Source organism: Ursus arctos, chromosome X (genome assembly GCF_023065955.2).
Source record: "Ursus arctos isolate Adak ecotype North America chromosome X, UrsArc2.0, whole genome shotgun sequence".
Lineage (NCBI taxonomy): Eukaryota > Metazoa > Chordata > Mammalia > Carnivora > Ursidae > Ursus > Ursus arctos.
In genome coordinates this window covers 40,443,899-40,468,084 of record NC_079873.1, presented here as the reverse complement: position 1 = coordinate 40,468,084, position 24,186 = coordinate 40,443,899, and the positions used below count along the sequence as shown (strand labels likewise).

At 49.3% G+C, this 24,186-nt stretch overlaps 1 protein-coding gene across 2 annotated transcripts; it reads right to left on the bottom strand.

Moving 5' to 3' along the window:
- Nucleotides 1-118: 118 nt before the first annotated feature.
- PORCN (porcupine O-acyltransferase) lies at nucleotides 119-10,455 on the bottom strand. 2 transcript variants are annotated; one of them, XM_026513356.4, is made up of 15 exons: nucleotides 10,340-10,455; nucleotides 9,511-9,683; nucleotides 7,984-8,176; nucleotides 7,630-7,673; nucleotides 7,043-7,224; nucleotides 6,832-6,962; nucleotides 6,699-6,716; nucleotides 5,432-5,446; nucleotides 5,209-5,334; nucleotides 4,945-5,045; nucleotides 3,745-3,821; nucleotides 3,592-3,655; nucleotides 3,399-3,484; nucleotides 2,434-2,544; nucleotides 119-587 (listed from the first exon to the last, which is right to left on the bottom strand). In XM_026513356.4, exons 2-15 carry the CDS (start codon nucleotides 9,644-9,646, stop codon nucleotides 486-488), a joined length of 1,386 nt encoding a protein of 461 aa, XP_026369141.1. In that variant the 5' UTR covers nucleotides 9,647-9,683; nucleotides 10,340-10,455; the 3' UTR covers nucleotides 119-485. The 2 variants fall into 2 exon arrangements, with proteins under 2 accessions (XP_026369141.1, XP_026369139.1); XM_026513354.4 differs by lacking the exons at nucleotides 5,432-5,446; nucleotides 6,699-6,716.
- Between the last annotated feature and the right edge of the window lie 13,731 nt (nucleotides 10,456-24,186).

The window sequence follows — 24,186 nt, the reverse complement described above, 5'->3', positions numbered from 1 at the left end:
AACCATGAACCGATCACAACCTGCTCCCTCTTCATGATTTCCAGCTTCCAAACCTTTCTCTGTGCTGTGCCCATTCCTCACTCAATTCTATTCCCCACTGAGCAGTGAAGAAAGAGCCTTTTGTATCTTTCCTACTTTTATTTGACAATAACAAACTGTATATAAAAAGGGAGAAGGAAGGCGGGGAGGCCCTGGATCTCCCCCTCTCTGCTTCCCCAAGCATCCTCCACCCCTAGGCCCCAGTCAGGGACCACCCTCTTCCCGCCTTGTGGTGGAGTGGGGATCGACAGGCATGGAAATCGCGTTTGTGTGTGTGTGTGTGTGTGTGTGTGTGTATGTGTGTGTGTGTGTGTGTGTAGGAGTGTTGGGGGGGGTCAAGAATGGAGAGGGGTCAGAATTAGAGATAGGGCCTTCCCTCATCCCCCATCAGAGCTGGCACCCTGAGGAGGGGTCTTGAGGGAGCTATGAGGGTCCACAGATGTGCCTCAGCCTATGAGACGATAGAAGATCCAACATCCAAAAGTGACCCAGTGACTGGCCCAGCTGAGCTCTGACCACTTGTGGACAGTGTATGCCATGCCGTAGCCCTGTGGGAGAGAAAGAGGTGACAGTCCCACTAGGCAAGAACAAAAAAAGGTCTCAGGAAAGCCCATCCTTTGTTCAAGGACATTTCTGTGACTCCATGGTAACCCCAGGTGAGGCCCCAGAGACTGGGTACATATAAAAGGCAAGCAGATTTAGGTAGTTTTTTTTTTCTCTTTCATGTTTTCTCCTTTAAAAACTATTTTTAAAAACAAAACAGGGCCATTCCATTCTCTGATCCGTACTCTCCCTAATATAGAAGGAACTGCTAGAAATCGATTTTTTGAAAAGAAAAAAACTGGCAAAGGAGGGGAGTATGCCATTCTCACGAAGGAAAAATCCCAGTGGCTCTTAAATGTATGAAAAGATACTCAGCTTCACTCATAATCTTCCTCCTCTCAAAACGGCAAACCTATCCAGGAAGTCTGAGAGGTACTCTGTTGGTAGGGCGGCAGATATGGTCACACACTGCTGGGGGAAGGCAAAAAAGTAACTTCATTGTAACTATCAAGGCTAGATCCTATAGTTTTGTCCACACCTGTGTGAATCCGCACGGCTACGAGGGTATTATTACTTGCTGCAGCACGATTTGCAGTAAGAAAGAGCTGGAAATCGCCTGGGTGTTCACTGATAAGGGACAAACGACACTGTCATACTGTTGTATCCTTGCATCGGAAAACGAATGAGGACATTCCATGTACTTATGCGGAAGATTTTCAAGAACTATTATGTGAAAACAGCTACATGCAGAACAGTATCATTCATGAGTTATTTTAGGGTAAAACCTAGAGTGGGGGAGGGAATTAAAATATACTATTGTGCTTATATTTTAGAAGGATTCTTTTAATTCATTTTAATAAAATGAATAAAAGTAATTACCTGCAAGAGGGGAGGAAGTAGACAGTAGGAGCAAGACTTTTCCCTGAACATCTTGCATACTGTTTTGTTTTTGAACCTTGTGATACATGCATTAACTATTTTTAAACGTTTTACTAAAAATAAAACAAAACCCAGATTTTGCACACTCAACCTGAATGAAGATTAAAAATTGTTTTTAATGACAAAATAGAAAATAAAAGTTTTATTTTCAATTAAAAATAAAAAAAAATTCAACTAAAAGAGAAGCAAAACCTGGATCCTGCAAGAGCCATATGAAGAAACAGTATTTTTAAAACTGTCTTTCATTTAAAAAGGAGTAAAATCTGGAATGTGCATACGCCACATGAATAAAAATAGTACATACATTTTAATGTACATTTTTAAAACAGAATCCAGAGTTTGCACATTCAACCTGAGTAAAAATACTTCTTTAATTAAGTAAGAAAGAAACCTTGCGAATTCTACCTAAACAAAAATATGGTGAAGTAATTAATTTTTTGAAAAGTAAAACCTGGGGGCGCCTGGGTGGCTCAGTCGGTTTAAGAGGCTGCCTTCAGCTCAGGTCATGATCCCGGGGTCCTGGGATTGAGCCCCCACATTGGGCTCCTTGCTCGGCAGGGAGACTGTTTCTCCCTCCCCCTCTGCCCCTCTCCCCACTCCTGTTCTCTCTCTCTCTCTCTCTCAAATAAGAAAATAAAATCTTTTAAAACCTGGATTTTGCACTCCTTCTCTATGAAATAAATTTTATAAGTAAAATAAACAGAGTTTGCATGCTTCACCCTAATAAGAGCCCCAACAGGACGAATCAACCAGGACTCCGGGAAAGAAGGAGCGAGGAGCCCTAGCTTCGTAAGCTAGATAGACACAGGACACAAGGTCCTCAGTGCCTCGGCCTCTTCACCTTTGTTATCATGGTTCCCATGAGCAGGGAGCTCATCCCTAAGTAACCTCCAGCCCAGGGCCCCACCTCACCTGCTCCTCTGTGGTGTCATCCACATCGACATCAAACAGGGAGCCCAGGTAGGCCAGATGGAAGATGGCCAGGGCCCCAAAGAGCAGGTTTAAGGCTCGCACCCCCAGGCCCTGTGGGGGACAGATGGATACGCTTGGCAGCTGTATCTACTCACTGTCCCCAGCCCCACCTGGGCAGGGGAGCCCAGGGAGATGCACAAGGCCCAGTGGGTCCCAGGAATGAGGATGTCCAGGGCACAAGGCACCCCCCAGGGTAGGAATAAGATGGTTTGGATCTTCCTACAGGAACTCAAGAGGTAGCCAAGGATGAGGGTACTTTTAGCCTGAGGGCATCCAGAGGGAGACGCGAGTTTATCAGAATCTGAGGTGGTCCAGATTTCTTATCACAAACAATGCAAAAACAAACAGAAACAAATCCCCACCATGACCTACAAGACCCACCAGTCTCCCCCCTCGCTCGCTCTGCTCAAGCCACACTGGTCTCCTTGTTCCTCAAATATTCCAGGCTCTCTCCCACCTCAGAGCTTTTACACCCGTTGTTCTCTCTTCGCCTGGAATGCTTCTCTTCCTCATCTCCGTCAGTTAAAGAACTCAAAAGTCACTTTCTTATTTAAAATTGAAACCACTAACCGCCCCCTCCCTTAAAATGCTTGTCCCATAGGGCTGGGACTTGAGTCTGTTTTGTTCATCGCTGTGTCTCCAGTGCCTAGAACAGTGCCTGATGCCAGCAGGTGCTCTATAAATGTTCACTGGGGGTGGGGGACGGATGCCAGGTGTGTATACAGCAGGTGCTTGATAAATGTTTGTGAGAGAAATGGATGCCAGTGAATAGAAGTGAGGTTCTGGGGATGGCTCAGGCACCAGAAGAGGAAGCTGGGCACCCTGAGACAGATATAGGATGGAGACAGAAGTAACGTTTTTGAGGGGGAGTGCTGGGCATGAGGCTGCCCGGGTTGAACCCTCACCAAGCGATGCTGGTGCGAACAGTTTGGTGGGCACCGTTTCGACAAGACGCAGGCACTGAGGATCCGAGCCAGGCGCTTCCGGAGGACTGGGGTGGATGCCAGGAGGTAAGGGGGTCAGGTTAGCCTCAGGGGACAGTGTTCTAGCCCTGCCCCCACCTTCCATCCCACCTGCTGGGTTGGGCTTGGCACTCACCGTGTTCCACGTAAGTGATAAACGCCAGGGACAGCAGCACCGCAGCCAAATGGAAGCTGAAGCCCTGGAGGGCCCAGGGGGCAATGAGGTGAGTAAGGAGGAGGCCCTGCTGCCCAGCTCTCCCCACCCCACATCCCGCTCTGCCCTGCTCACGTGCAGGAGGGCACTGGCTGCATAGGTGACCAGCACGGCTGAGAAGGTCCCCAGGCGGAGAGCATTCTTGAAAACATCTGAAAGGGGAAGATGCGGGTCAAAAGTCTCCTGGGATCCCCTCTGCCCTTCCCGGCAGGCCAGAGGGCAAGGTGAGGAACCCACAGCCTGTCGCAGCCCCTAGGATAAGTTCTTTATAATGGCCCCAAACGTCCCATGTCCAGAACTTAGCTCCCAATCTTCCCTCCCAAACTGCGCCTCCCATAGTGTCCCCAAGTTCAGCCAATGTCAAGTCTACTGTTCCAGTTCCTCAGGGCAAAAACCTAGACTCACCCTTGCTCGCCCCCCCCCCATTCCCACAACCAAACTCTCAGCAAATCCTGTCAATTCCACTTTCAGAATTTATCTAGAATCTGACCTCTTTTGTCCATGTCCACTGCCACTACCGCCATAGCTCGCTTGGACTAGTGCAGTGACCTCTTCACCTTCTCCACCCTGTCTGCTCTCACAGCAGCCAGAGGGCCCTGTTACAACCCAAGTCGGCCCTCAGCCCTCCTCTGCTCACTCCCGTGCTGTGGCTCCATTTCTCAGAGAAAAAGCCCAAGTCCTCCCTGTGGCCAGTGAAGCCTTCCAGGCCCCTGTCACCTCTCTGCCCTCACCTCCTGCCACTGGTCCCCTTGCTCAATCTGCTCCCACTGCACCAGTCTCCTCCCTGTTCCTCAGCCGTGCCCAGTATGCTGCCTCAGGGCCTTTGCACCGGCTGTTCCTGCCATCTGTTACACTCCCCCCCACATCGGCATTGCTTGTTCTTTCACCTTGCTCAGGTCTTTGCTCAAATGCCATCTCTTCAGTGGGACTTGCTCTGGCTAATTTATTTAAAATTGCAACACTCCTCCCCCCACTCCTGCGAACACTTCCAGATCATCTTTACCTGCTTCATTTTTTAACCATAGCACCTGTCACCACTTGAACTATTATGTATTTTCTTCCTCTTACTGTCTGCTCTCCCCGCAAAAATGCCAGCTCTACGGGGGCCAGGGACTTTGTTTTTTGTTGTTGTTGTTTTGTTTTGTTTTTCTGGTCCCTGCAGTATCTTCAGTGCCTAGTACACAATAGGTTCTCAGTAAATGTTTGTTATGTGAATGGGAAAGGGCCTGGGTTGAGGACTCCCAACTCTCTTGAAGTGGTCACTTGGTGACTCACAGTTATTTAGCCAATAAGACATGGGTAGGTTCCAGCTCGTGACAACTTCCACCATGGACCGGGGCAACTCCACGTTCAGTGGCTTGGATACCGTCAGGTCCCTGTAGGCAAAAGAGACCTGCAAATTCATTTGGGGTCTCAACCCATCCATCTAACCTCCATACTTTTGTCTTGGCTGTTCCCTCCCCTGGGACTCCCTCCCCCCTCCCTGCAGCTCCTCTAGGCAGCACCCCGTGGGAGGGGGAGCCCCCCAGCCCTCCCCACCATTCCAGGTGATCCTTCTCCTCGGTGAAGCCGGCCCCTGCCAACGTGGCCGTGGCCTCGGACAGAAAGCCCACAAAATAGTTGCTGAAGTGGAAGGAGACAGCACTCTCGTAGGCTCGCAGCCACCTGGGGAGAAAGCAGCGGGGGAGAGAGGGATCACTCCTAGGCCCCGGCATGACACCCCGCCATGTGTCGCATCCCCAGCCCCACTCTGCAGACTCACCTTACCATGGTGCCCCTAGGGCCCCCAGGGGTCAGGAGGGCAGCAGAGAAGAAAGGAAAGAGAGTCAGAGAGGACCTGGAGGCTGGCCGGAGTTGTTTGTAGACAAGACAAGACAGAAACATGGCGGCAAAAGAGTCACACGCATACGTACACCGTCAGTTAATTTCACGCACCTCAAACAGAAGTGTGAGCTGCCCTACAGTATGACACAGTCCTAGAGCCTCACGTGGCCAGACATCCAGATGCAGCCACTGTCAGAGGCCCGACCTCACCATGCCACACACTGACACAGACATGTGGCCAGACACAAACACTATCAGACTCCCAGCCCCACAGCTCTCCAGTCTGATCCAGTGACTGTGAGATACGCCAGGGTCCTTTACTTAGGCACGGACACCACCAAGCACCCTGCTTTGCACACGTACACAATACTACACCCAACCCAGTCATCCTGTCAGCTGTACAATCAGACATGGTGGAAAACAGACCGCGTCCAGGAAAATGTGTAGGTTCTGGAATCAGGCCTGCGCATACTGCCCTGCTGCTTAGCTGGGTGACACTGGGCAAGTCACTCCACCCTTTGGGGAGCCTCACTCAGCATCAGACACCATCAGCGGCCAGTGAGTGGGGTACTGGGTCATATGAACAGCTGGATGAAATCCTACAGTCACACCAAGAGGTGGCTGGTCGGTCCCACAGACAGGCACAGACACATGGTCGGGCATGAGCCCTCAGCCAGACAACACCAGGCAGCTAGAGAAGGCAGGCTCACAGGTGGAATCCATCACAGACAGGCACACAACAGGCTACGTATGGTCAGACCCATTCCCAGCCAGAGTCACAGACGACCCAGCTTTATCTTATCCAGCGACAGGCACACATCCCATCCTTGACAACGGCACAGCGAGACAGCCAGAACACCAGTCCCACAAGGACGGTGAGTGGCTGACAGGCAAACGACCCACATACACCCCTAGGCAGCGTCACAGGCAGGTCAGCATCACCCACCAGTACACGCTTGTCACTCCTCATTGTCGTCACGTAACTTGTTCCTAACAGAGGACCAGATGGATAGCCAGGCACAGTGTCAGTCGTACGGAGTCACAGAGCCAATCGTGGTCAGACAACAGCCATAGACACTCAGTCTCTGTCTAGTCATGGGACAGATGGTCAGACAGCCTCGGACTTACAGAACAAACCGGCTACAGACTGCGCCCCCCCAACCCCCAGTCAGCCCCACTCGCCCTTAGCACCTGCCGTCATTTACCTGGCTTTGCGTTTCTTGCTGTAGTAACAGAAGACAGATAGAGGAATTAAGAGACAGGCTCAGAGCTGGGGAGACCCCAGGTCCCTACCCAACCCCCTCACTGTTGGGCAGAGGCCTCGAAGGCTGTGCTCACTTGCGAAGGAGGCGGTCACCATCAAGGGGGATGAAGTATGGGAAGAGGTAGGGGCCCACACAGGTGGAGAGCACAAGGCACAGCAGGGCCAGCGCCAGGCTCCGGGCTACCTTCTGCAGCCATCGGCGGCTCTGTGGGGATCAAGGCTCCATGAACACTGCCCCACGGTGGCTCCCACAGTCCCTGCCCACCTGTCCACCCAGGACCTCACCAGCGGGCGGCCTTGGACAGCCTGGAGGTAGCTGTGGAAGGATATCCAGGGCCCAAAGACGATGGTGCCCACGAAGTAGAGGTAGCCCATGAACTCCATGGGCGAGGGCACTGCACCCACCTCGCCCCGGTCCAGGTCGAAGCCCAGAGACACCGCCTTCATGGCCACGATCATCTGGGCCCCTATGTGTGGTGCCCATGGTCAAGTGGACAGGCAAAGAGCAGGTCCGCATGGGGGAATGGGGAGCACCGGGTGAGAGGTGGTAGGAAAAGAGGAGGTCAAGTGTGGACAGGTGGGCACAGTGTCAGACAGGCAGGTGAGCAGGCGGGCCCAGGACCAGCAGACGCCCTGACTCAAGTGTCAGGCGCGTGCGTACATGAGCTAGGACAGACAGATGGATGGGGCGGGGTGGGGGGGGAGGCATGGGAGAGAGAGACACAGATGTAAGGGGAGTCTGAGGCCCGCGTGTCCGCTGGGGCGGGCGGATGAGGGAGAAAAGCGGGGAAGGACAGCCAGGGTTGGGGGAATTAGGAGCTGTGGAGCGGGGCAGGATGGCCGGGGCGGGCGACAGGGCCGGGGCTGCCTACCTCGCATCTTGTGCCACGTCACCGTGTCCACCATGTGCATTTCACTACGGAAAAAAGGTGGTCTTGGCTCCATGACTCCCACGGTCTCAGAGACCACCAAGTGGGGGAAACCAAGGTAAGGTGAAGGTTATACCCCCCCACACACCCCTGTCCTGCACCATCTCCCGGAGGAATCATTCTCCAGGACTCCCTCCTCCAGGGGGAGCCCAAGGCCAGCCTGTCCCCGTACAGCCTTCAGAAAGCACCAGTGTCCCTGATCCCCCTCCTCCGGGAATCCCGTCTGCCCTCCTTGTTCCCGGACAGCCTCCCGAGGAGTGGCCTGGGTGGTGCGGGGAGGAGGACTCACACCCATACCCCATGAGTAGGTAGATGAGGATGGTGACCGAGAGGAAGACGCCGCGATGGGAGGAGTGTCGGCAGAGGAAGAGCACGAGGTAGCACAGGAGGCTGAGCAGCACGACCCAAACCATGTGCAGCTGGAAGAAGTGGTAGAGGCTGAAGAACCCACCTGCCACGGTGCTCGCATGCTTCAGGTAGGATGGCAACCCTGAGGGGAGACAGACAGAGAGAGAGAGGACAAGAAAGGGAAGTTGGCTGGGCTGGGAGGAAGGGAGGGCAACTGGGCAGAGGGCAGAACAGAGGTTGGAATGTGGTGAGACTGCAGCGGAGGGGGGGCTGGGGGGGTCCCAAAGCGGGTGTTGGGGAGCCGGAAAGGTGGCAGGGCCTGGGTTTAAAGAAAAGAAACAACTATAAAAGACATTTTTGGGAACCCTGGGGGAAGTGCGAATATCAACTTATGTTGGATAATTATTACTGCCCCCAGATTAAATTTCTTGAGGGGTGAGGTTGGAGGGCGTGCTTGTTGGGGAAAGATGTCCTTGTTCTTGGGAGGGAGGGCTCACACTGAAGGGTTTGGGGTGAAGTGTCAGCACGTTCTTCACAGGATTCAGGAAGATGATAGGTGGGTAGGTAGACAGATAGATAGAGCTAACGTGTCAAGATGTTGACAGTTGGAGAATCTGGTAATGCATATACAGGTGCTCATAACATTATTCTTTCAGCTTAACTTTTCGGTAACTTCGAAATATCTCAAAATGATGAACCTGGGGAAAAAACATCCATTTAAAATAAAAGAAAAAAAGGGGGAGCGCCTGGCTGGCTCAGTTCGTGGAGAGTGCAACTCTTGATCTTGGGTCGTGAGTGCGAGCCCCACGTTGGGTGTAGAGATTACTAAAAAAAATACTTAAGTAAACTTAAAAAAAAAAGAAAAGAAGAGAAAAAGAAAGCATAGAACCTTTGAATCTCAGATTTCCAAAATTCTCAGCATCCTATAGGAAATTTGGGAACTTTTAATCTTATCATTTGGATATAGGCTGGCCACGACTGTGGAAACATTCCAGAATCCTACAATCCAGAAATCTCATCATGCTCTGATTCTCGAAATCCAGAATGCCAGCATTTTGGAAGGCTAAAATGTGAGAATTTCAATTTGTCAGAATGCCCAAATCCTGTAACGCGGTACTTTGGGATTCCATAGCTGACATCAGCATTCCAGAATCTTGTAACCTTGGGATGGAGACATTTCAGGATCCGAAGGTCCAAGAAACTCAGCTTTCTAGAATCCCAGAACTCAGGCATACTGAAAGACATGGCTTGCCATGGCAGGACGTGGCTTGGTGTGGTGTGGCATGGGGTGGCTGGGCACAGCGGGACGTGGTGTAATGGAATGGTCCCTGGGCTGGTGAGATGTGGTGGGCTAGACACATTGGCGTCTGGCTTGGCATGGCAAGATGTAGCAGGATAAAATGCGGCTCGGGATGGGTGAATACGGTATGTGTGGTATGGCCTCGAGGGGTGGCACCTGGCGGGGCAAACACTTACCAAGCCTCCAGAGGAGGCGGCAGGCGAGGCAGATGGCAAGGAGCAGCCAGATCTGGTCAAGGCCCTGCTGGGCAGTAGGCAGGAGACAGCCCTGCAGCAGTTGCTGGAAAAATTCCTGGCGGCTGAAGGTGGCCATTGCGGACCCCCACGGATGGAAGGACAGATGGAGAGACCTGTCAAAGTAAGGAGAGAGGGAGCCAGGATGTCCACGGGGCAGACCGTGCTCAAGGGATAGACTCGAACACTCAGATTTCAGTTTGGGGCTGTCCGTGTGGAGACACGGTCCTGAGGGGCTGGGGAAGGGTGTGAATGTCAGGTACATCAGACTGAGCCACCAACTGTGTGTGTGAATGGGCGTCCTGGGTGTACACACACAGCCCATGACCTGTGGAGAATGAAGGACCCGTGTCTCTTGTATGCTGTGAACAGTCCGGGTCCGATGTAATTGAACAGTGCATATTCTAGGCCCACATATCAAATGGGGGGGCCCCCCTGGTTTCCAAGGTAGAGTCACTCTGTGTGGAGGGCAAAGAGGGAGATCCTGTGACACTTGGGGGCCGTGTGCATCTCTTCTTCTACGGATGTGGGGGGTGTCCTGTATCCCCCGCGCGCCCCATCTCACCCCCACCTGGCCTCTTGCAGCCGCCAACAAAGCTCTGTCCAGGCTCGGGAGCTGCAGGGAGGTGAAGTTGGCAGTAGGGGATGTAGCAATTGGAGCAGAGGGAAAGGTGATGGAGAGGGGGCCCCAGGACACGCGCTGCAGCCCCGCGCGGGGAGGCCGGCTCAGGATGGGAGCCGGGCAGCCGCACGCGCACCGCTGCCGACTTACCTGGCAGGAAGGAAGCCGCGGTCCTGGGGGCCGGGGACGCACCGCCGCCGCCACCGTCGCCGCCTCCTCCGGGCAGCCTCCCCCGCAGGCCGCAAGGCCGGGACCAGCTGCGGCTCCCTGGGCGGCGCGGAGAGCGGGCCCTTTAAATCCCGGGGAGGCCCGGCCGGGCAGCTCGGCCAATGGGAGGGCAGGAGAGGGGCGGGGACGGAGGAGGAGGGGGAGCCGGAGGAGCGAGGGAAGGAGGAGCGGGAGGTTGAGAGGAGCGGGGCGCGGGAGGACGTCGGCGCGCGGAACGTTCGCGCCCGCACCTATCCGGCTTCTTGGGGCTGTTCCAGCCCCTTGAGGATTCGCGTCGGGAGGTCTTCTGGCGGCCCGGGAACAAACTTGGCAATCGTCAAATTCCTACTCCTTGAAGAAGCTGAGACGGGAGAGACGGGGGAGGGAGAAGGAAAGCCCGCTCCCGCGACAGGGCCAGACTGCCCACCCGCGCAAGTCTTCTGGCCACTTTTGTCCCCCCCCCCGCCCCCCGTTTCACAGATGGGAAAATAAATCGAGATCTCTTCTTCCCCATCCGGTGAGGGAACTAAAGGAATCTCCAGCCCTACCCACCCCCAGAGACGGGCCAGAAGCATAATTACTGTGTCACCTAGGAGCACGAATTAGGCGCCTCTGCTTCCCCTGGGGATTCCTCGTGAGCACTTGGGTTGTCGTTGAGAACGGATAGGCCTGCATAACTCCCTACTGGACTCACTCCTGCCCCGAGGGTGACCCCAGCAGCTAGGGAGTGTTCCCTGTGAACTAGGAGGCTAGTACAGAGCATCGATCCGATCCGGGAGCATGTTTAAAAAGCACGTACCGTGCCCCCAACAATGATTTCTTTTGGGTTCCATCTGCACCAACACTGAGGATTTATGCAGCACCTGGTGTCTACCTCCCTTACTCTGCAGCGTCTGGACACTCCACTCTGTCCCTAGGCTGATGAAGGGTTTATTATTACAAAGGGGGCATTTATTGGGCACATACTGCATGTTTAGCGTGAGTTGGAAGAGAAAAGGAAGCCCAGGTCAAGCTGGACCCCACCGTGACCTGAGGAACTAAGGAAAACAGGGTCTAATCAGATTGATAAAACACCGGGCTTCAGTGTCCCTTTCTCTTAAACAAAAGAGTGGGATTACCAGTTCTTTGCTTGGAAATACCAATGGCAGTTGAAGAGAAATGGATGCCTCATATCTTTAAAAAATGTTAACATAGGGGGGTCTGGGTGGCTCAGTGGGTTAAGCGTCTGCCTTGGGCTGGTCAAGATCCCAAGGCCCTGGGACAGAGCCCACCTCCCGCTCCCTGCTTAGCAGAGAGCCTGCTTCTCCCTCTCCCTCTTCTGCTCCCTCTGCTTGTTCTCTCTCTCTCTCTCTCTGTCAAATAAATAAATAAAATCTTTAAAAAAACAAAAAAAAATGTTAAAGTTAAATAGACCTTTAACTCATAAAATTAATATTCATGTATTACAAGTGAAAAATATTTAACACATTATATGTGTAAACATATATAATGAATAATTACATGGTCCTTTGCACAAACACTAATTCCTTTCCTTAACAGCAGATACAGACCATACATTTTTTGATTTATCATTTTAATTTTTTCCTCAGCTTTCAAACATACTCAAGTAGAGTCAAGAATGACCCATGCCATATGCCAGAAATATTTCCCTTAGTTGTAAGACCTAGCATTTAAACTGGAAGATCTTCACTGGGATGACCCTGAGCTTCACAGACTGAATTGTTTCCATCTAGTCTTTTGATGTGTGTGACAAAGAACTAGTATCTAGACTCTAGGACATCTAAAGGACGCCTACAAATCAATAAGAAAAAGACAAACAACACACTAGAAAATGGACAGCGGACACAAGTAGGTTAATTCAGAGCAGAAGACACCTGAAATGACCAACACGTACAGTATATGAAAAATTCACTGATCTCTTCAGTTGTCAGTGAAATGCAAAATTAAAATGACATTCAGGGGCGCCTGGGTGTCTCAGTCCATTAAGCCTCTGTTTTCAGCTCAGGTCATGATCCCGGGGTCCTGCGATCGAGGCCCACATCGGGCTCCCTGCTCAGCGGGGAGCCTGCTTTTCCCTCTCCCCACTCCCCCTGCTTGTGCTCTCTCTGTCAAATAAACAACTAAAATCTTTAAAAAAATTAAACCAACAGTTAGATACCATTTCACATCTACGAGATGTGGGGTTTCATATTCTTATCACTGGAGCTTGGTAGAGGGTGGGAGAGCTGTCAGATCTTTTAGCCTTTGTGGTCATTCCAGATTATGGTTTCTGGGGCATTTTAAATGGCCTCCCCGTAATTAAAGAAATGCAAATTAAGACAACGAGATCCCATTTTTCATTTATTAGATTGGCAAAAAAAAAAAGCAAAGTCTCATAATAACAACATATTTATCTCTCTGTTTCTTTGTCTCTGCCTTTATATCTCTATCATCTCTATATTTTTTCTAAACTATTTTTATATATTTTTTAAGATTTCATTTATTTATTGTCAGAGAGAGACAGAGAGAGAGAGAGCACAAGCAGGGGGAGCGGCAGGCAGAGGGAGAAGCAGGCTGTCCACTGAGCAAGGAGCCCCAGGCAGGACTTGATCCCAGGACCCTGGAATCATGACCTGAGTCGAAGGCAGACATTTAACTGATTGAGCCACCTAGGTGCCCCTTTTCTAAACTATTTAATAGTAGTTGCAGGTGTGATACCCTTTCAACTGAATACTTTAATATGAATTTACTAAGAACAAGGACATTTTCTTCCATTCCCACCAGCGGAGTATGAATATTCCAATTTATCCACATCCTTACCAACACTTTGTTATTTGACTTTTTGATTATAGCCATCCTAGTGAGTGTGTCAATAATGTCCTTTTTTTTTTTAAAATGAAGTATAGTTGACATACAATGTTACGGTCAATCTCAGGTGTACCTGCAGTGATTTGACTATTCTGCAAGTGTAGTTATCATCTGTCACCATGCAACGCTATTAGAATGCTATCGATCCTACCCCTGATGCTGTATCCCTGTGACTTATTTTATAACTGGAAGTTTGTGCCTCTTAATCCCCTTCACCTATTTCGCTCATGTCCTTTTGTAGTTAAAGGAAATCCTAGGTCACAAGATACATTCTGTTATCTGGTCTTTTTAATCTCTTTCAATCTGGAACAATGTCTCGGTCTTCTCTTAACTTGCATGATCTTAATGTTTTTGAAGAGCACAGGGCAGTTCTTTGCAAGAATGTCCTTCAATTTGTGTTTATCTGATGTTTCCTCAGGATTTGATTTGGATTATGCATTTTTGACAGGAATTCCACAGAAGTGACTGTGTTCTTCTCGGCTATCCGGAAGCTCAAAGTATTGGTTAATTGCAAAATTGTTAGTGTTAGCTTTGATCGTTTGATTAAGGTGGTGCCTTCCAGGTTTCTCCATTGTAAAGGTACTATTTCCCCTTTGTAATTAAATGAGTATCTTGTATGAAAGACCTAAATGTGAGACAGGAATCCATCAAAATCCTAGAGGAGAACACAGGCAGCAACCTCTGTGACCTCAGCTTCTAGCTAGACGTGTCTCCAAAGGCAAGGGAAACAAAAGCAAAAATGAACTACTGGGACTTCATCAAGATAAAAAGCTTTTGCAAAGGAAACAGTCAACAAAACCAAAAGACAACCGACAGAATGGGAGAAGATATTTGCAAATGTCTTATCAGATAAAGGGCTAGTATCCAAAATCTATAAAGAACTTATCAAACTCAACACCCAAAAAACAAATAATCCAATCAAGAAATGAGCGGAAGATATGAACAGACATTTCTCCAAGGAAGACATACAAATGGCCAACAGACACATGAAAAAATGCTCAACATCACTCGGTATCAGGGAAATACAAATCAAAACCACAATGAGATACCACCTCACACCTGTCAGAATGGCTAAAATTAACGAGTCAGGAAATGACAGATGTTGGAGAGGATGTGGAGAAAGGGGAATCCTCTTACACTGTTGGTGGGAATGCAAGCTGGTGCAGCCACTCTGGAAAACAGTATGGAGGTTCCTCAAGAAGTTAAAAGTAGAGCTACCCTATGACCCAACAATTGCACTACTAGGTATTTACCCCAAAGATACAAACATAGTGATCCGAAGGGGCACCTGCACCCCGGTGTTTATAGCAGCAAAGTCCACAATAACCGAACTGTGGAAAGAGACCAGATGTCCATTGACAGATGAATGGATAAAGGAGATGTGGGGGTGCCTGGGTGGTTCAGTCAGTTAAACGGCTGCCGTTGGCTCAGGTCATGATCTCAGGGTCCTGGGATCGAGCCCCACAACAGGCTCCCTGCTCAGGGGGAGTCTGCTCTCGCTCTGCCTCTCCCCCCAGCTTCGTGCTCTCTTTCTCAAATAAATAAATAAAATCTTCAAAAAAAAAAGATGTGGTGTATATATATACAATGGAATATTACTCAGCCATCAAAAAAATGAAATCTTGTCATTTGCAACAATATGGATGGAACTAGAGGGTATTATGCTAAGTGAAATAAGTCAATCAGAGAAAGACAATTATCATATGATTTCACTCATATGTGGAATTTAAGAAACAAAACAAAGAGGGCACCTGGATGGCTCAGTCAGTTAAGCATCTGCCTTTGGCTCAGGTCATGACCCCAGGGTCCTGGGATGGAGCCCCACATCCAGCTCCTTGCTCAGCAGGGAGTCTGCTTCTCCCTCCCCCTCTGCCTCTCTCCCCAGCTTGTACTCTCTCTGTCAAATAAATAAATAAAATCTTTTAAAAAAAGAAACAAAACAGAGGATCATAGGGTAAGGGAGGGAAAAATAAAACAAGACGAAATCAGAGAGGGAGACAAACTATAAAAGACTCTTAACTGTATGAAACAAACTGAGGGGTGCTGGAGGGGAGGGGGATGGGGGGATGAGGTTAACTGGGGTGATGGACATTAAGGAGGGCATGGGATGTAATGAGCACTGGGTATTATATAAGACTAATGAATCACTGAACTCTACCTCTGAAACTAATAATACACTTCATGTTAATTTTAAAAAATAAAAAAAAAATAATAAAGAACATTAAAAAAATGAGTATCATGTAGGAACGTATTTTGAGATTACGTAACTCTGTTACTATTCCTCAAATTTCCACTTACTAATTTAGCATCCATTGGTGATTCTTACCTGGAACAATTACCACTATGATGGCGGCCAAGTGATGATTTTCTTTTACGTGTGTAGCTGGGATTTTATGGTAAGGAAGAGTTTTCCCTTCCTCCCCATGTCTTTATTTATTCATTTGTTTATTTGTATTAGTATGGGACTCATGGGTTCTTCTTTTAATTTAAAGGTTAAAGTCAGTTCCTATCTTTATTTATAAAAGTAGCTTAATTGAGATATAATTTACATACTAAGAAACTCACCTGTGTTAGTTGTACAATGCAGTGGTAGTTAGTATATTTATAGACTTGTGTAAAGATCACCACAATCTATTTTTAGGACATTCCTATCACCCCAAAAAGAAACCTCGTGCCCACACGGAGCCTGATGCAGGGCTCAAGCCTACAACCCGAAGATCACAACCCGAGCCAAAACTGAGAGTTGGATGCTCAACTGACTGTGCCACCCAGGCACCCCAGAAGTTTTTAATTTTGACATAGCCAACTTACCTATTTTTTCTTTCATTGCTTGTGCTTTTGGTGTCATATCCAAGAATCGTTACCAAACCCAATGTCATGAAGCTTTCCCCTATATTTTCTTCTAAGAAGGCCTTTATATTTAGATGTTTGAACTATTTTGAGTTAATTTTTGTATATGGTGTGAGGTATGATTCCAACTTCATTTTTTTTAAAGATTTTATTTATTCATTCAACAGAGATAGAGACAGCCAGCGAGAGAGGGAACACAAGCAGGGGGAGTGGGAGAGGAAGAAGCAGGCTCATAGCGGAGGAGCCTGATGTGGGGCTCGATCCCGTAATGCCGGGATCACGCCCTGAGCCGAAGGCAGATGCTTAACCACTGTGCCACCCAGGCGCCCTGCCAACTTCATTTTTTGCATGTGGATATCCAGTTTGCCCAGCACCATTTGTTGAAAAGAACTCTCATTATTTATTTTAATGCTCAAACTGTTCTAGATTTGGCCAGTGGGAGTCTCCTCCAGTTGGTTCCTGTGTCCTTTTGATACATCTCCATCATTTTTTAAAAGATTTTATTTTTTTATTCTTGAGAGAGAGAGAGAGAGAGCACAAGCAGGGGGCGCAGCAGGCAGAGGGAGAAACAGGCTCCCTGCTAAGCAAGGAGCCCAATGTAGGACTTGATTCCAGGACCCTGGGATCACGACCTGAGCCGAAGGCAGATGCTTAACCAACTGAGCCACCCAGGTGCCCCACCTCCATCATTTTTCGAGTACATCTTTCCTTTAGATCACATCAGGATGTTTCAGGCTCATCTTGTATTTTCCCAGTCGTGGCTCTGGGGTCAGCCATTTCCAAGAAGCCTTGTTTCCTTTTAATGAAGAGTGGAATTTAGGAAACCAAGATCTGGGCAGAAAAGTGCTCATTGCTTCTAATAGTGTTGCTGATTCTAGGCCCTCTCAAAGGACAGAGATAGGATATAAATACAGACGCATATATGTAGTGAATCCATATCCATATACATATGTAAGTCCATACACACACCTATCTTTCTGCTTATGTATTAAAATCTATGAGTTCCTACTAACATCTACAATACCAACCCAACACCAGAGTGTTCATCCTAGCTCTTTCCTTTTCTGTATTTTTAACTCCAGCAGTGAGAATCCTGATTCTCTTTATCCACAAGAATTTACTTATCTCAATCCCAAGATACACAGTCAGTAGTTTCAGATTCACTAACTGATACTACTGTGGAAGACGAGTCTACCAACTAGGGGTCACTATTTGTCACAGTCCTTGTTGTCTTTAGCCTGATGGATACCATATTCAAAAGTTACTTGGGTTAGTTCTTCCGACTCTCTTTCAGTGAGGCTGTGTTTGAAATACAGTGAAAGTTAATTTGTTTCTGTTTGTATTCCTTTTTAGGATCCTCCTCATCCTTGTTAATTTTACTTATTTATTTATTTTAATTTTTAAAGAGAGCTATTTAGGGGCTGCCTGGGTGGCTCAGTTGGTCGGATCGAGTCCCGTGCCGGGCTCCCTGCTCAGCAGGGAGTCTGCTTCTCCCTCTGACCCTCCCCCCCTCATGCTCTCTCTCTCTCATTCTCTCTCAAATAAATAAAATCTTACAAATAAATAAATAAAACTTATTTATTTATTTTGGGGAGGGAGGGGCAGAGGGAGAGAGAGTCTCAGTAGACTCTGGGTTGAGTGTGGATCCCGCCGTGGGGCTCGATCTCACGACCCTGAGATAACAACCTGAGCTGACACCAAGAGTGGGATGCTTAACCGACTGTGCCACCCAAGCACCCCTAATTTTTTTTATTCTTTAAGTATGTAAAACATTAACATGGTTTCAAAAGTCAGAACTATACCAACAAGTATACTCAGAGAAGTATCACTTCTCCATTCTATTCTTTCTGGCCGGCTCCCTCCCAGCCCCTCTAGGCAACCAACTTTAATAGTTGTTGGTTTTTCCTTCCTATGTTTCTTTTTGTAAAGATATGCAAATATACGTGTTTACTTAAATCCTCTTGTTTCTTACAGGAAGGGTTGCATACTGTAGATACTTTTCTCTTTTTTTTAAATTTTATTAATTAATTAATTTATTTATTAAGTAAGCTCTATGCCCAGTGTGGAGCTTTGAACTCATGACCCCAAGATCAAGAATCCCATCTTCTACGGACTGAGCCAGCCACAAGCCCCACTTTTCTCTCTTTTTAATTGAAGTATAGTTGACATGCAATGTTACATTAGTTCCAGGTGTACAACATACCTGATGATTCTATACATTATACAGCGCTCACCATGATGACTGTAGACACCGTGTATCACCGTACAAAGTTATCACAATATTATTGACTACGTTCCCTACGCTGTACTTTTCATCCCTGTGACTTCTTTATTTTATAACTGGAAGTTGGTATCTCTTAATCCCTTTGCCTATTTCACCCATCCCCCCCCCCCCGTCCCTTCTGGCAACCACCAGTTTGTTCTTCATCTTTATAAGTCTATTTCTGTGTTTGTTTGTTTGCTTTGTTTTTCGGATGCCACATATAAGTGAAATCATATGGTATTTGCCTTTTTCTGTGGGACTTATTTCACTTAGCGTCATGCCCTCGAGGTCCAGATACTTCCCTGCATTTTCCTTTTTTCCACTTAACACATGTCCTGGAATCACTCCTCATCAGTTCATAGCATTGATCTTTCTAGAGCTATGTAGGACTCCATTGAATGAATGAATGAAGGTACCACAGTTTATTCAAGCACTGCCTCTGTATAGGAACTGATACTGCTGCCAGTATTTGGCAGTTAGTAACCATGCTTCAGTGCCTATATATTTGCACATTGTTGGAGGTGTATCTTCAGGGGCAAATTGCTAGAAGTGGGATCGCTGGGGCAAAAGGAAACACGTATGCATTTTTATTAGATGCCAAATTCCCCTCCATCTGGGTTGTAAAAGGGATATTTAAAAAAGCACAGAGAAGAGGGGCGCCTGGGTGGCTCAGTCTGTTAAGCATCCAACTCTTGGTTTTGGCTCAGGTCATGATTTTGCAGTCGTGGGATCAGGCCCCAGTTTGGGCTTCGAGCTCGGTGCAGAGTCCGCTTCAGATTCTCATTCCCTCCCCCTCTGCCCCTCCCCCTGCTAGCTCACACGTGCTCTCTCTCTCTCAAATAAATAAATAAAATCTTAAAAAAAAAAAAGCACAGAGAAGAAAAGCTACTATTCACAAGAGAAACCAAACAGACTTTCTTGCTGCCATTCAATAGTCCATGCTGGTTTTAAGATTGAGGGATTTAATTTCACAAAAAGTGGCTTTTCCAGAGTGATTTAATTTCGCCGGCATTGTTGAAGCCTCTGTGGGTGGCTACGCCCTTCCCCACACAACGTGATGCTGTCATAGGAACCACCCATTTCATGGAGGCAGCCACTGAGGTCACGTGTGATAAGCCACGTGAGGGGCTGTCTATGAACAGATATCTGCGATTCAAAGCCTGTCTGGGCTATAGGTGATTTTAGAGATTAAGCATTTGTTTCTTTGTGAGATCCCAGAAAATCTGATCAAAGCTCTCTCCTTAGGAATACACAGAGAAAGAGAAAAAAAACCCCAAACAACCCACATCCAGGAGCTGGCCTCACACTCACAGACAGCCCCTGGTGTCCTCCTGTTAAACATGAACAATTCCCTAGAACACCAGCCTCAGAGAAGGCCGCTGAACAACCACAAGCGATCAAGACAAAAACGAGACCACTCTGTAATCACATCTGAACACAGAAGGAACATGAGCACTGTCCAAGCCACAGAAGTGACCAGATAGTCCCCTAACCTGACTGATAGGCTGTTTCTTTGCCAATTTCTTTTTTTTTTTAATATTTATTTATTTATTTGAGAGAGAGAGAGAGAGAGTGCACACGTGAGTGGGGGGAGGCAGCGGTGGTAAAGGGGCAGAGGAAGAGAAACTCAAGCAAACTCTGCCCACTGAGCGGGGAGCCTGCCACGGGGCTTGATCTCACAACCCTGAGATCATGACCTGAGCTGAAACCAAGAGTTGGACGCTTAACCCACTGAGCCACCCAGGTACCCTTTTACCAATTTCAACTTTAGACTCACTCTAGTCTTCCCTCTTTCTAGATAAGATTTATCAAGATACCCAACCACAGGGACGCCTGGGTGGCTCAGCTGGTTAAGCATCTATCTGCCTTCGGCTCAGGTCATGATCCCGGGGTCCTGGGATTGAGTCCCGCATCGGGCTCCCTGCTCAGCGGAGAGCCTGCTTTTCCCTCTGCCTGCCACTCTCCCTGCTTGTGCTCTCTCTCTCTCTCTTTCTCTCACGAGTAAATAAACAAAATCTTAAAAAAAAAAGAGATACTCCATCATAGAAACGCCCTTCCTGCAATCCAGAACAAAGCACTGCTTCTTTAAACCTGCCACCAATTCGCCTAACACCAGCCCAAATCCTAGAAGTCCTAACACCCGAGACGGAGACACCCCATGGTTGCCCACAGTGTGCTCTCTCGCGCGCGCGCTCTCTCTCTCTCTCTCATTGCAACAAGCAAGCAACCCAACTTGTTGAACCACAGGTGTATTCCTGGGGGTATGTGGTTGGAGGGCTTTGGTGGCACTTACGGAGTTTGCTGCAAGTTCAAGGCCTCTCTGGGACCTCAAGTCCAAAGACTCCTAATTAAGTGGCCTTGATCCTAGAGCATCAGTAATGCCATTAAACAGATGGAGAAACTGAGGTCTAGACAGACAGTGACTTCCTCAAAGCCCCACCACAAGCTGGTAGCTGGGTGGAAACTGACAACCACGGTGGCTGACCCCAAGGGGAGGTCTGTCCAGCAGACACAGGGCCTATCCCCGAGCCCATTCTGGCCCAGCCAAGCTCCAACATGTGGTCCCCTGGGCGTGGGCCACAGCACTCTCTACAAGGCACACCCGTGCTCATCTCTGAAGCATGGCTTCTTTTCCTCTTTGCCTTGTTTCTTTCTGTAAAGCAGTAAGATTCCAGGTTGAGGTGAAGGATGAGGGAACCCCACACCTGGGGTGCCCTCGAGAAGGTTCAGGCAGTGAGGTCTCAGCCCAAAGAGGCTCCATCTTCCATGTCCCAGAGTTGGGTCCCTCACAGAACTTGCCATCAGGAGCACACCTAATTCCCGTCTCTGCTTCCCTTGGGACACCTTCCCACCTTTGCCCATGCCTTGCCCTCCGCTTGAAATGCCCTCTGCTTCTCATCCTTGAGCTCTGGTAATTTCCCTTCAACATCCAGCTCCGTGGGGGCACCTGGATGGCTCAGTCAGTGAAGCGTCTGCCTTTGGCTCACGTCATGATCCCAGGGTCCTGAGATCGAACCCCACATCGGGCTCCCTGCTCAGTGGAGAATCTGCTTCTCCCTCTCCCTCTGCCTCTCCCACCTGCTCGTGCTCACTCTCTCTCGTTCTCACTCTCTCAAATAAATAAATAAATAAATAAAATCTTTAAAAAAAATCCAGCTTAGTATTACCTCAGAGGTGGGGGAAGCCCTTCCCACCTCTTACCTCTGTGACTCCCACACCCTGACAGACCCTGCTGCTGGCCTCTGCCCACCTGGGAGGACTTAGGATGGGGCCCCCAAATCCATCTGTGGATTGGGGGGGCACCGGGGCTCCTCCTCACCCTGCAGCCTTATTACCCTCAGCTTCCTGCAACACCCCACCTGCAAGCTGGTGTTCCCGACGAGAGGCCTAGGATGGGTCTTTCAGATAAAACTTCAGCTATCCTCAAGAAAAACCAGCAGCTGCTTTGCTCACGGAAATTCTTAGAGCCCCAGCTAGGAGAAGCCTCCAGCTTCTGGTTTGGGACGCTCAGTCGCACGGCTGCCCTGGCCATGGCCTTCAGACCCCTTTCCCTTCTCTTCCCTTGGCAATGTGGCCATGCACCTTGCGAGTCCCTCAGCTCTGTGGAGCGAGGTCCATTGGGAGGCTCACGCCTAATGCCCCAGACCGTGTTGGGTCCCTGGCACATGAACCCAGAGCGTGTGGCATGGACCAGAGTTCTTTTTTTTAAAGGATTTTATTTATTTATTTGTGAGAGAGAGAGAGAGAGAGAGAAAGAGAGAGAGAGAGTGTGCACAAGCAGGGGGAGGGGCAGAGGTAGAGGGAGAAGCAGGCTCCCCACCGAACAAGGAGCCCGATGTGGGACTCGATCCCAGGACCATGGGGTCATGACCTGAGCCGAAGGCAGTCGCTTAACCGACTAAGCCACTCAGGCATCCCAGGACCAGCGTTCTTATTTGCATCTGCATACCAACTAGCTGTCTGTGTATCTATCCGGCTCTCTGTCCGTCCATCTCAGGGACAGTTCCCTTAAAGGCATCCTTCCTGAGGTTTGGAGTCTTTTGTTTCTTTGAACTGTGGGTTGGCAGGCATGTCTCATCGAGGCCGGGAGCAAGAGTGGGCTGGCCACTCCGAGGTCTTTGGCCACACTCTCTGTGGGCTGGCTTTTTGGCTCAGATGTCGCCCCTGGCTTCCTGGGCCAGGAATTCAAGGTCCCTGCTCAGCTTTCCAATGTGAACTTCTGCCTCAGCCCTCCATCCACCCCGTGTTTCAAACACACTCATCTTTCTTACACCTCCCAGAATTCACCCATGCTGTTCCCACGTCCCAGAATGCCCTTCTTCCTCCTTTCTCTTGGCAAACACCAACGGATCTATCAACATTCAGCTAAGATGTCATTGTCACGATTAAATGCTCCTTGGGGTTTCCACAGCATTGATCAGAGAATCGTGAAGCGAAATGTGCCTGAGGATGTCTCTCCAGCTACACTGGGAGGCTTAAGAGGCAGGGGGTGGACATGAGTCATCTTCGTGTTCCCAGTGCATGGCGCAAGATGCGGCCACAGCAGTCCCCCGTTATTATGTGGGTGGACGGACGGGGGGACCGTTGGGTGGGTGTATGGGAGGGTGGGTGGGTAGGTGAATGAAATGAAGACTGGGTGGGTGGGTCCCTGATGGGTGGATGAATGGGTGCAAGGCTCGGTGAGTGGCTGGGCAATGGGTGAGTGGGTGGACGGATGGAAGGGTAGACCATGACTATTTTAATGTTCTAACCTGTCCTATCTGCGACCTGGAGCCTCCCCTCTGGCCCACCCATCCAGAACTTCTCTGTAATCATCCAAAACAGACCTTCTCCCTCTTTAGAAAGATCCTTCCTCCGTGTTAGAAATTGATGCTTGATGAATATGCACCCTACCTAACAGCTTCGGAACAGAGCTGAAATGACAGGTTGCCAGCTGGACAGAGAGATCCCTCAGAGGAAGGAAGCAGAAGAGCCTAGAACTCTGGCTGCCTGGGAGGACCATCCGTCTTGCATGGAGACCTAAGATGGGAAGGTGGTTTCTCTTTCCTCCCGGGGCCACCTTTATGCTGCTTGGTGCACTGCGTCCTTGGGTATCTCCCCCGACATCTCCCCTGCCCTTTGGCCCCACACTGCCTAAATCCCACCATGAGATCGAATCCTTTCCTGTGCTTTGGACAGCCTCTGCCACATGTTGACATTTGAATATAAACGACTTCTGCATCTGTCACAGGAGGCAGAATTTCCGGTAGCTGAGGGAGATGAGGCGGTTTTACTGCATAAACCTGAGGACCTCCAAAAGGAGGGCAGAGAGGGACCAAGGCCACCTGGTCCCATTTAAGTTTTCGGCGGTGGCCTGCGGCCGTAGGCAGGCATTCTTTTGGTCAAACTCAGCACCCCTTCACTCTTCCATGAACCCCCCAGCATGTCCTTTCAACAACACACCTCACCCCACCCCAGGGCATGTGGTTTTTAATGGGGCTAATTCCCCCTGGTCCTGCTCTGCCCAAAGCTCCAGGAATAGACCCATGACTAGCTTGGCCCATTGGAGCAATCTGTCCTCCTGACCGCAGGGTCAGGAGGGGGCGTGCCGCCCAAGCTGGACCACATGACCTAAAGCAGGGTCTTCAGGGAACCAAGTCTCCCGGTCCTGTTCGGGTGGAGGTGAGGTGACCACCACATGAGGGGAGCCGGCCAAGGACGAAGCTATCAAACACAGAGCCCACTCCCGGTGAGAGGCGGGATGCATGCCCTGCACCCCCCGCCCCCTGCCCCCCCCAGGTCTCTTCACTTGAGTAAGTCCCCTTGCCTTCGGCTGATTTGGCTGGTGTTT

Bases quoted from the DNA above. Each gene is read 5' to 3' on its own strand.
- PORCN (XM_026513356.4), bottom strand. From the start codon at position 9,646: ATGGCCACCTTCAGCCGCCAGGAATTTTTCCAGCAACTGCTGCAGGGC. The intron at 7,674-7,983 runs GTATGGGTGTGA...TTTTTTCCGTAG, and splicing joins CTCATCTACCTACTCATGGG to TGAAATGCACATGGTGGACA. The intron at 5,046-5,208 runs GTGGGGAGGGCT...TTTTGCCTACAG, and splicing joins GAGAAGGATCACCTGGAATG to GGACCTGACGGTATCCAAGC.